Below are 11,232 nucleotides of genomic sequence, written 5' to 3' on the forward strand. Positions count from 1 at the left end.
CTGAATTTGAAATCTTTCCATTATTGGCTGTTCCTGCATTTCCTGGAGCGACAAGCACTTGTTTTACATGTGGAGATTGTGCCAATTTCCAGGCCAGAGCATGCTCTCTGCCTCCACTGCCAATCACAAGCACTCGATCAGCCATCAGTCTATGAAAAGCCAGTCACTGTACTTATTTCAGAGTCCTATGGGAAAAAACAAAAACATATGAATTATGTCTCTAACAGCCACTCATAATTCGTAGCCTCAGTCTAGTTCTCAGCATATAGGTATTCAGTTGACAAAAATACACCATCACACATCGTATTGATTGGCAACAGTGTTGACCTTCTGGGTGAACTCATGGACCAACTGAAGTCAGTGGAAATTTTACCATTGACTTCAATGGGGTCAAGATTTAATCCGTTAAGCGTACAGGCCAACGTGTAGAGACTGAACTACCCGTCTAGATCCGGTTCCTCCACAGAAGTACTGAGCCACATTGGCAGTATGGGAAAGCTTGTACAAATGTTGGTTTTAAACTTACCTTTAACGCAGGCTTCAATATGGAGAATGTCAATCCAGAAACTTTAATGAGCACTAAAATATGTAATTTTTAAAAAACAGCAATTGTCAAAATATAAAAATCAGTGAGAATGCTATTAAGACAGAATAATGTGCTGAATACACCCCCACCCCCATACACTGACATTTAAAATTATCTCAATAGTATTTCTTGGCAGATTAATTTTGATGTATTTCAGAAACACTATAATATGCAATGTATTTTACATCTGCTGATCTAGTTTTTCCAATATGAAATTAAAATGGGCACACATAAATGTCATGAACAAAACCAATCCCAGAATATGACCTTTAAGATTGGTTAATGTCAATAGCATCTATCCATAACCACAGCCACAAGATACATAATAAATTAAGACCACCATAAAAATGTCAGCTTTCCAACCAACACAACATTGCTCTTTCTCAGGAAAAGATGATCTGTGAGGATTTTACTATATAGCTTACAAACAAAATCAGAGATAATATTTAAATACAAAAGCATTATGTTTAAGAACAGATTTTAGTAAACTGTAACCTTTTAGGAAGGAGATTTTGGTTCTTAGCAGAGATGGCACCAATAATCGATAAAATAATTATTGATTATATACATTTCCAAAATGACTGAGCTGATCAAGTATAATGTCCACATAAAAAGTTTTATGTGCTCTCTTTCAGGGGACTTTATCCTGCAACTACAGAGAAAAGGATTACTTTATATAATAAGTCTTTTCCATCATTTTTTTTCCAGAATAAGGGTACTATACATTAGGTGCACTAAATACATACTTTAGATTACCTTGAAATAAAGTTTACTTCGTGCAAAAAATTTTAAAAGTTGGGTTCTTCCCTTTTTTGCTTCTTTATCAAAAGTTTTCTTTTTCCTGCCCCTCCCTCCTCCGTCTTTGGTCTTAGCTATATAAGAAATATTAAGTCTGATCGTCCCTGTTGTTGCTGGAAGACTTTCGGGGGCGGAGGGGGGGGATTTTACAATACTAATTAAAGGATAAGAGAGCTCACAATAAGCAAAAGGTTGAAGTTCATGACATTTTAACAAAATAATCATTTATCCCAAATGCTCAGTACACACTGGAATTAAATAGGTGTTAACTAAAAAAGTTTTTAAAAAAATTGAATTAAATCCTCTCCCCTCACAGTTATTCAGTTTTCAACCTCTTCTTGACCCATCATAATTTCACTAGTTCAGTAGTGTCTTTCAAGGTAGAATAGATCTAAATTTCTAATGGAGGGTGGGGGCAGGGAAAACACACAAGCAGAAACCCCTTCACGCTTAAAAAAAATAGATGTTTTCTTTCCATAAAGAAAAAAAAGGAGGGGGCTTTCCTCTCCCTTCCCCCCTTCTTCCAGTCAACTTAAAGGCATCTTGGCAGAAATGGGAGCTAGCAGAAGAATAGAACTTACTTTAGAGGAGATATGATGGGGACTCCCAGTTGAGACACCTCTACTTGCCACATCAGGCACTACTGCTCCACCTAATGACTCCAGAAATTCCCCAGCCAGATACAACCCCGTCCTCCTGCTCCCAGTTCAAATTCTTCTGTGTGATGAGAGCTGATCCCATAGCCAAGGACAACGAGCTCTTGGGGAGCTAACCTCTCCAAGCTATGGAGACGGACGAGGAGGAGTGTGTGCTCCCATGCTCCTTTTAGGAAAGAGGGAGAGCTGCACTCCCCCTTATTTTAACTCCTGATGGTAATGCAGATGACTCACTCCTTTAAAAAACAAAACAATATAAAACAGGGTGCCCCCTCAAAAAACTATGTAACATTTGCTAATCTCCATTCTTTGGATTTCTCACAAGAGAGCAAAAAATAATATGGCATTATTTCTCCACCGATCAGTTCTGTATTTTTGCTGGTAATCCACACAAACTCTATATTCCCTATAAAAACAAAGATTATAATTTCTGAAACTGAGACATTGGTCAATGTACTCATCAGTCTGTGCCATTTTCCTGCACTTTTATGGCCCTTTTCAAGTAATTAATCTCAAGGCAACTTTCTATAACAATAACACAAACATCTTTGGTAATAGTACAGAAGTTAAAAACTGTTCTTTTCTGATGTCAGAGGCTGGGAGAGACATTATTTAAATTAATATTGAAGAGTCATTCCTTGATGTGCATGTGTAACTCCCCACAACCTCAAATCAATAATATAAATACACTTTTAGATTTGTTTAAAATTTACTTTAATATCTAGCACATATTAAAGTTAAGTGTTTTTCCTTTAATCCTGAATTATGACATAGAAACTTTTAACTTTGTGGAAAATAAAATGAGGTTTATTCAGTGTTGGAGATAGGTACATAATAAGTAATATGTTCTATTCCATTCTTTATAGGTTCTTTTACCATCCTCACCACCATAGTATTTGAACACCTTCCAGTAGTGCATTAAGAGACATGACTAACACATGTTTCCAATACTACAGTTGTTTTCAGAAAAATAAATCAAAACATGCTGATACATCACTGAGCAAGACCTTTGTGTGAACTTCTTAAAGTAGGTGCACACTGAGGCAGTGAGAAATAAAAGTTTGTCTCTCTAAAATGCAATACATTCCTCTCACATCATTAAAATAAATAAATTTACATTAACAAACAGGATAATGTCACATATGCACACCTTCCAATTCCCTACATGTTGATGGACAGATTTTAGCACCACAGTAAAAAAAAGCCATGCACATTACAATAAGCTTAATCACCACCTATCAAGTCACACGTCTCTTTTGCTTTCTTCTAGTGAATGACAAACAGCGGGATATTCTTTAGTTGAAATCCGATCAAACAAGCATACAACTGCTGAGGCAGAATTTGGTCTGTAGATGTTTAAATAATTTCTTCTTACATTCACACGGATCCTGCAGTGTAGATCACAACAAGAATCCACACAATTCCAAAATCCTGTCTTCTTTTACCCAATCACATAAGAGGAAGATACTGAAAATTTGCATTCATTCTAACTGCCCACAACATACTGCAGTTATCTGACTCAAGTCATTTTCTAAGGTAGGATAAGAAAGAGAGACAGACATACAATAATAAACAGAGAGAACAATAAGACACAAAAACTGTTGAAATGTCTAATACCCAAACAAAAACACTTCTTCCATGGCATCATTTCCACTTCATGTAAATGTTTAGGTTTGCTGCAGTTTTCATATACAGATCAAACAAAAGGAGAACAAACTAACTACACAGGGCCAGATTCAGAGGGGATGTAAGTGGCAGTATAAATTGCATATTCATAAAACATCATAAGCAACATAAATTGGTGTAATTTACTCCAAGAGAACAAAGATGCAATGGGAAAGCAACACATCAGGGTACAATCCAGACTAATGAGTTGCTGTGTCACTCCTGCCCTCTAACATGGAGTGCCCTTTCCAATGCTTTGCTGCTGTAGCCTCCAGCATGAAAGTCATTCCAAGCTATGTCTGTGTGTGTGCTGCAGCTAGCCACACCTGGGCTCTTACCAACCTCGGTTATACTGCAGGTGACCCCAACACACCCCCAGTATTTGATTTCCCCCCAGAAATGTATGTCCTGTGATACCCACCCCTCTCCTGGATAATACAAGTTTATATAAAGTCTGTTATTGCTTTAAAAGAAATAATTTGCACAGAACCTGCCACTCCAAATGGTGTTTCCCAGACATTTCAGTTTAAACACACTGGACTAGATAAAACAATAAACTAAGTTTATTCACTACAAATGGAGATTTTAAGTAAGTACAAGTAATGAGGCATAAGTCAAAGTTATAACTCTGATGGTGCTTAACTTAAACTATATCAGAATCAAGCAAAATAGTTTCTCACCATATACTTTCAGCAGTCTTACTCACCAAACTTCTTAGGTCAGGATCCCTCTGCCAGTTCAGCACTGACTCCTTTGTCCTTCAGGTGCTGTGAATGCATCTCCAGATGACATTCGGGAGACAAAAGAGTCTATATGGAAGGATATTCCCTGCTGCTTTTTCCTCACCTGTTTGAGCATCCTGTGTTTCCCGACCTGCTTGATAACTCTGTTTACTGCTTAAATGCTAATTAAGCAGAACACACATTGCTTTGAGGCAGACCTGTCTGCTAACCTCACTTTGGAATGTGTTAATAACATCATAAAGTGGAATATTATAACTTCACATGAGACAATTGTCACACACATTTTATCAGGACAATAATAAACAGAAAATTATGAGTTTTAAAATGATAACTCACAAGGCATACTTTGTACAAAGATTATTACAGTAGCATGTGGGGTGTGGTCACAGCAGGTACATTCTATCACAAGTGTGTAAAGATGAAAGCCAATAAGATGAAGCAGGCCTCCTTTTACACACTTACATTAGTGGCTTTTCTTGCTTCAGTGATGCTGTCATTTCACTGACTGGGTGTACAATATTGCTTACCCCAAGCATTCAAAATCATGAATTGGGCTCAACAAATCCCATGAGATTGGCTTAAAAATGATGAGAGTTTTAAAAAATAGAGAATTTTGGGGGATGGAGTTATTTGCCTTCTGGGTTCTGAGCTGTTAAGGGTGCAGTTAGTTCACTTTTTCAAGCATTTCTCTGCAACCATTAGAGCTAAATACTTAATTTTTTAAATAAAAGCTGAGTATCATGTAATCAGTTGACTCCAATAGGTGGGACATTGAAGAAAAACACCAAATATTGAAAAACTTGCAATAAAATCACAAGAGGTAGCAGTACTGAAATATAATTTACACTCTCATAAAGCAGCTGCTGCCCATTTACAAACATGATACACCCCCATGTACATCACTTCTGAGTCTGGCACACGTTATCTCAAAACCAGTATTCCATCCACAGATAAACTGAAACCGCTACCCCACAAAAGATACCATTATGCTTCAAAAAGAACAGGAGGACTTGTGGCACCTTAGAGACTAACAAATTTATTTAAGCAGAAGCTTTCGTGAGCTACAGCTCACTTCAACTACTGCTGCACAAACCACACTTCATAGCTATACTGCCTAAAAGATATAACGTTCAGCATCTACCAGGCAGAGTTCATCTGTTAGAGAGCAAAGAGACAGACTGAGGTCTGAAGCACTCATTGACAGCGCTGGGAGTTCCTCCACGCAGCACCTCTCTCGGGATAGGGAATGCACCGTTCTTTCCAAGTTACCATGTTTCGAACCATGATAAGGTAACAGCTGGCCCGGCCCTGACAGCTTGGGTCTGTGTCCCAGGGGGCTCCAGTAGGGCATTTAGGCCCCAGCGACGCGGGCTTTTCGAATAAGTTTCAGGGGTTATCTGGCGGCAGACCCAGAAAACGAAGGCTCAGGCTGGGGCTGCTGATGGGGAACACGCTAAACACCGTCTCAGGGGCTGGCTGTACATCACAGACGGCACTGGGGGGTGGGGGGTCGGAGTGGGGGGTGTTAGTTTCTTGTCTGTTGCAGTATCACCAGGGGCCGGGGCATGAACAGCCACACTGCCCGGTTAACTGCCAGTCCCTGTGCACGCGGCCGCTCCCCGATGGTGGCACCTCCCACTCTGTCCGGACAGCGGACAGCGTTCAGCGCCCCTCCCCCAAAGGGTCTGTGGCGCGCGCGCGCGCGCCCAGCCCCGGCGACTTCTCTTACGCAGGCCACGCGTCACAACCACCCCAGACTCTGTCACGTGTCAGGCGGACGCAGGAGCGGGCGGGGTCACGGGTTGGCAGGGCGGCCAGAGGCGTCTGTCTATGGTGGGGACTACATATCCCACCACCCCAGGCGGCACGCGCGTCGGCTCCGTTGGAATGGGAGGGGGCGGGGCCGCCAGAGAGAGCCACTAGGAGCCGTCCCTGAGCGCGGGGTGAAAGGAGCTGCCCCTCCCACCGCGCTTCCAGACACCACCCCTCAACGTGAGCGTGCCTTCCGCTCCCTTACGCATGCGCCAATCACAGGGACGGGGGGGGCCAGGTGAGGCGGGGGCGTCGGACAGCAGCGGCGGCGTGGACAGGCGGGGGTAGTGGGGGCGGGGCAAGGGGCGCTGCAGGGCTCGGCCCCCGGCGGGGGTGGGGGTGACACCGGCGGGCTGTGCTGAGACCTTGGCTCCCCCGCCATGCTGCGCACCCTCCCCCCGCTAAGCGGGGTCATGCCCGTTCATGGCAGCGCCCGCCCGCCGGCGGCCGGCCCCTGGGTTGCGGCTAGCCCGCTCCGGAAGTGGCCCATCACCCTGGTCTCTGAGCCCTCGTCTGGCCGCGCCCTGTGCAGCGTATCAGATCGCAGTGCGGAGCTCTTAATCTGCCATCGTAATAGAGTAGGAAAGAGCTGCCCCAGGGTGAGCCAGCGTCACTGATCTCTAGGGTCCCCCCCCCCGGCAGTTTCCCCCACATGACTGCACAACTGGCACTTCCTGCTGCGAAGGCATTGTTTGCTCTGGCGGGAGAAGTAGCTCTAGAGCTGGATAATCAAGTTTTACCGTAAACGGTGAGTCTAGAGTAACCCTTCCACCTCTGTGAGCAAAGTGAGGCCAGGTCTACACTACAGACCTATATTGGTGTATAACTATGTCACTTGGGTGTGAAAACTCCACACCCCCGAACAATGTAGTTATACTGACCTATCCTTACATTTAGACAGCACTATGTTGATGGAAGAAGTTATACTGCCTCTCGGGGAGGTGGATTAACTACGCCGACAGGAAAAGCTCTCCTGATGGCACAGGAGCATCTTCAGTTTAACGCTCAGCGGCATAGCTGCATTGGTAGTGTAGACCTGCCCTGAGTGTTTGCAGATGGAAATGTTCGTTTAATGAATGCTTATTAAACAGCAATAATATTTTTCTCACAGATGCCTCTATCAGAGAAGAAAGTCCTTCTCTGATGAAAATTGCAGGATTAAGGCCAAAATCACCATAACAGTGAGGATGCCATTTTAGTTAAATACTTTTGTAGAGCATGATAGTACAAAATATCATTTTGCATAGGTCTTACATAACTATCCTACATAAAGCACCACACTCCACTGTATACAATGTTATACACAATCGTAGCAGCTTTTATTTAAAATTATCAACAACTGAGTATTACTTTTAGATTTAAACAATAGTAATGAGTAGTAGATTGTACAAGTACTTTTGAGTGATACTTAGAATCTGAATTTTTTTTCCAATCAGATCATAAATATAAAGCAGGTCTAATTTTGAGCCTAATCTGTTTAGTTTGACAGCAACTCAAAGTGGCTACTAGGCATAAAAACTTTCAACACACTATTTTGAGTAATGTGAATATATGAAAAACAGTTACACACAGTTGTAGGGGGTTCATTCACTGACTAATGCACTCAGTTCTAAGAGATGGTCTACTGATCTTATTTAACATGTTTGCAGCCTTTGTTAAGGCAATGAGACCATAATGATCATCTAGTACAGGGATCAGCAACCTGTGGCCCGCCAGGGCAAGCCTCCTCGCGGGCCAGGCTGGTTTGTTTACCTGCCACATCCTCAGGTTTGGCCGATCACAGCTCCCACTGGCCGCGGTTCACCGTTCCAGGCCAATGGGGGCTGCAGGAAGTGGTGGCCAGCACATCCCTAGGCCCACACTGCTTCCTGCAGTGAACCCCGGCCAGTGGGAACTGCAATCGGCAGAACCTGCGGATGCGGCAGGTCAGCAAACTGGCCCGGCCTGCCAGGGGGCTTACCCTGGCAGGCCGCGTGCCAGAGGTTGCCAATCCCTGATCTAGTCCAACCTCCTGCATAACCAAAGCCATAAGAATTCACAGTGGTAGTGTTTATAATAAGAAAGTAAAACAAGGCAAGGTGATTAGAAAATAAAACAACCCCCTGCTCATCTTAAATTTCAAACCCGTGCTTTGATCCTTTATGTGTGGAGTTGTACCTTTACAAGGCATTCAGGACAGATGATCAGCTTTGAATGCCTCTAATCTGGCCTCTCTTCAGAAGGGTTCTTCCAAATAGATAGCCTGCTAGCTGTAGAAAATGTAAATAACAGTAATTGAGTCAACCTGTCCAGTTTTATATCTTAAAATGCAAGCTGACATAAAGACTTGTGGTGACGGTGGCCATGAAAGTGAGGATGATCTTGGTGTACTGTACAAGGAATTAGGCTGACGATTCTCATTAACAATAATTGGTTGTTTCAGTGGTGTATTAGGTGTATAGTTTTTGCTTGCTTTGTATCTTTCTATGGTTGATTTTTAGTGAAAAATTATTTTTTATGTAAGTATTTGAAAAAGAATTGCTTTGGGACCCCAGCGCTTTCAGCACCCAGTCTTCTCAGCAGAATCAAAGTTAAGGGATTATTGGTCTTTTCTATTCTTACTAAAAAGTTAATGTTCTCGATTTATTTAACAGGAGTAAAAGAGGTTGGCATCTAGGATATTTGAGTCCTGCTGGTGTACAGCAGTTTGCCATCTAAATAACTGAATAATATGAATATGGCTTTAACTTATGCTGCAAAATACTCCAATATTTGGTCCAATAAACTTTTAAATATACATTGGAAAATAGATCCTGTGGCATTCATAACTGTGGATATAGAGTCCAGCTGGTGGGTAGTTTACATTTAGAGCCTGACTAAATTGCAACTGTATTTGCAGGGGTCTGTTATTACACAATCATGTCTTCAACATAGTTATAAAGCACAGCTCTCTGCAATATAGAGAGGACCTAACTGTGTTTTAAGAAACATGCTAAAACTTTGTACCTGTGTAAAGCCTTGGATATTTACACTGCAAAAGAGGACTGCTCTTTTGTGATATTGGGAGAGCTGTGTTGCAAATGAGTTTTCATTTGTAGTATATACAGGATTCTTCTTGTGTAAATAGTGCTAATCTGCTGTTACTATATATATATATAGGCAAGTATATGACTGAGAGTTGGTGTTTAAAATAAAGATCTTTGTACATAAAAATTAATCTGAATTTTGATAATCTTTGAAAGTAAAGGAAAATAACTGGTTAATGTCAGAAGATTTTAAGAAATAATATTGGCTTTTAAAATTCAACACACTAGTTTTATTTTATGTTCAGTGTTGTTGTTTTTTATAGGTCATTGTTTAGGATGTAGCAGCATCTGAAGAAATATGAAGTGGCTTTGTGTCATATTGACAAAAAAAGTTGGATGTCATCTCTGGGCACTTTCTACAATGATTCCCAAAAAAGTAAAAACATTTCCTTATCCCTATATCATTGAGCATAGAATGTTGTCAGGTTACAAATCTAAAAATAACATCAAAGACTCTTACAGACGTCTTAAACTTCAGGAGGGGTGTTCCCTAGATGACGTAAGAAGTTCATTTAGAAATCTTGCCAAACAGTATCATCCAGACAGTGGTTCCATCACAGCTGATTCCGCAACATTTATGCAGATAGAAGCAGCATACCGAGCTGTGCTTTCTGATGTGGCCAAGAAAATGAAATCAAGTGAAAGTGAAAATGAAGAGGAAACCAAATTCAAATCCAAAGCACCACAGCACAGGCAGTATTTAAGTTTGGAAGGTGTTGGTTTTGGGACTCCGAGTCAAAGAGAGAGACAGTACATGCAGTTTAGAGTAGACCGTGCAGCTGAACAGGTGATGGAATATCAAAAGCAGAAACTTGAGAGCCAGTATGCTATGAACACTATGATAGCCAAAGATATAAGGCAGAGTAAGAAGGTAAAAATTACCCAAGCAATTGACCGTTTGGTTGAGGACCTCATCCAGGAATCAATGGCTAAAGGAGACTTTGATAACCTCAGTGGTAAAGGAAAACCATTGCAGAAATTTTCATACTGTCCACATATTGATCCTATGACTCACAACCTGAACAGAATTCTAATAGATAATGGATACCAACCAGAATGGATTCTGATGCAGAAAGAAATACGAGAAACTATTGAGGAACTAAGAAAGAACATAGTAGCATCTAGGAATAAACTTGGCGAGCCAATGACACCATGTAGACAGAAACAATGGAGTCAGATTTGTGAACAATTAATAGACGATATCAAGAAACTAAACAAAAGAATTAATGACTTCAATTTAATTGTTCCCATTCTGAACAGACAAATGGTTCATTTTAATGCAAACAAAGAAATTGCACGAGCGCAGAAGGCTTATGAGATCCTCGTGGAAAAAACAAAGACTACTGATGTGGATACAAAGGAAAATGAACAGGAAAAAGTTAAAATGTTTAGGCTTAAATCTGGCTTTTTGAAGTGGATAAATCTTATGTTGAAATAAAATAAAATGGATGTACCAGTTTTGATTAAATATTCATGTTAATATGTTTTGTAGTTTGAGAGAGAATTTTTCAGGTTTACTGAAAATATAAAACCTACCTGTTTTAATGTTATAATGTTTAGAAGGAATCTAGCTGCTTGACCTGGCTCTCCAAGTGGTCAATATGAAAGCTGCTTAAGAATAAATAATTTTTCTCCGCCAGTTTTGCTTTTGTCAAGCTTATTCTTCTTCATATATTGAACCAATGTTTTATTTGGGTAAATCAGAAAGAATTAAACCTCGTAAAAGTATCATTATATTTGCTTTACAAATTAGGAAACTGAGGTGCAAAGAAATGACAGCAAGTTAGTGACAGAACCAAGAATAAAATCTATATTTATTAACTTCCTATCCTGTGCTCTATTCATTGAACCATTCTGCCCTCTTAGGTTGAATGCTTACAGCAAGGAACAGTGGGCAGGTAAAAAAA

General features: G+C 40.9%; 2 protein-coding genes across 4 annotated transcripts in view; one reads left to right on the plus strand and one right to left on the minus strand.

The window, feature by feature from the left end:
- The window catches only part of LOC140905371 (trifunctional purine biosynthetic protein adenosine-3-like), a 40,168-nt gene extending 40,023 nt beyond the window's left edge, over nucleotides 1-145 (minus strand). Inside the window, exon 1 of the mRNA XM_073328579.1 lies at nucleotides 1-145. Coding sequence (XP_073184680.1) covers nucleotides 1-145 — 145 coding nt within the window.
- Nucleotides 146-6,478: 6,333 nt separating this feature from the next.
- Nucleotides 6,479-10,964, plus strand: DNAJC28 (DnaJ heat shock protein family (Hsp40) member C28). Of its 3 annotated transcripts, XM_073361784.1 has the most exons (3): nucleotides 6,541-7,008; nucleotides 7,372-7,441; nucleotides 9,589-10,964. In XM_073361784.1, exon 3 carries the CDS (start codon nucleotides 9,624-9,626, stop codon nucleotides 10,761-10,763), a length of 1,140 nt encoding a protein of 379 aa, XP_073217885.1. In that variant the 5' UTR covers nucleotides 6,541-7,008; nucleotides 7,372-7,441; nucleotides 9,589-9,623; the 3' UTR covers nucleotides 10,764-10,964. The 3 variants fall into 3 exon arrangements, with proteins under 3 accessions (XP_073217894.1, XP_073217885.1, XP_073217876.1); XM_073361793.1 differs by lacking the exons at nucleotides 6,541-7,008; nucleotides 7,372-7,441 and adding an exon at nucleotides 6,479-6,498; XM_073361775.1 differs by lacking the exon at nucleotides 7,372-7,441.
- The last annotated feature ends 268 nt before the right edge of the window (nucleotides 10,965-11,232 follow it).

This window comes from Lepidochelys kempii, chromosome 1, assembly GCF_965140265.1.
Source record: "Lepidochelys kempii isolate rLepKem1 chromosome 1, rLepKem1.hap2, whole genome shotgun sequence".
In the NCBI taxonomy this organism is placed as follows: domain Eukaryota; kingdom Metazoa; phylum Chordata; order Testudines; family Cheloniidae; genus Lepidochelys; species Lepidochelys kempii.

Bases quoted from the DNA above. Each gene is read 5' to 3' on its own strand.
- DNAJC28 (XM_073361793.1), top strand. From the start codon at position 9,624: ATGAAGTGGCTTTGTGTCATATTGACAAAAAAAGTTGGATGTCATCTC.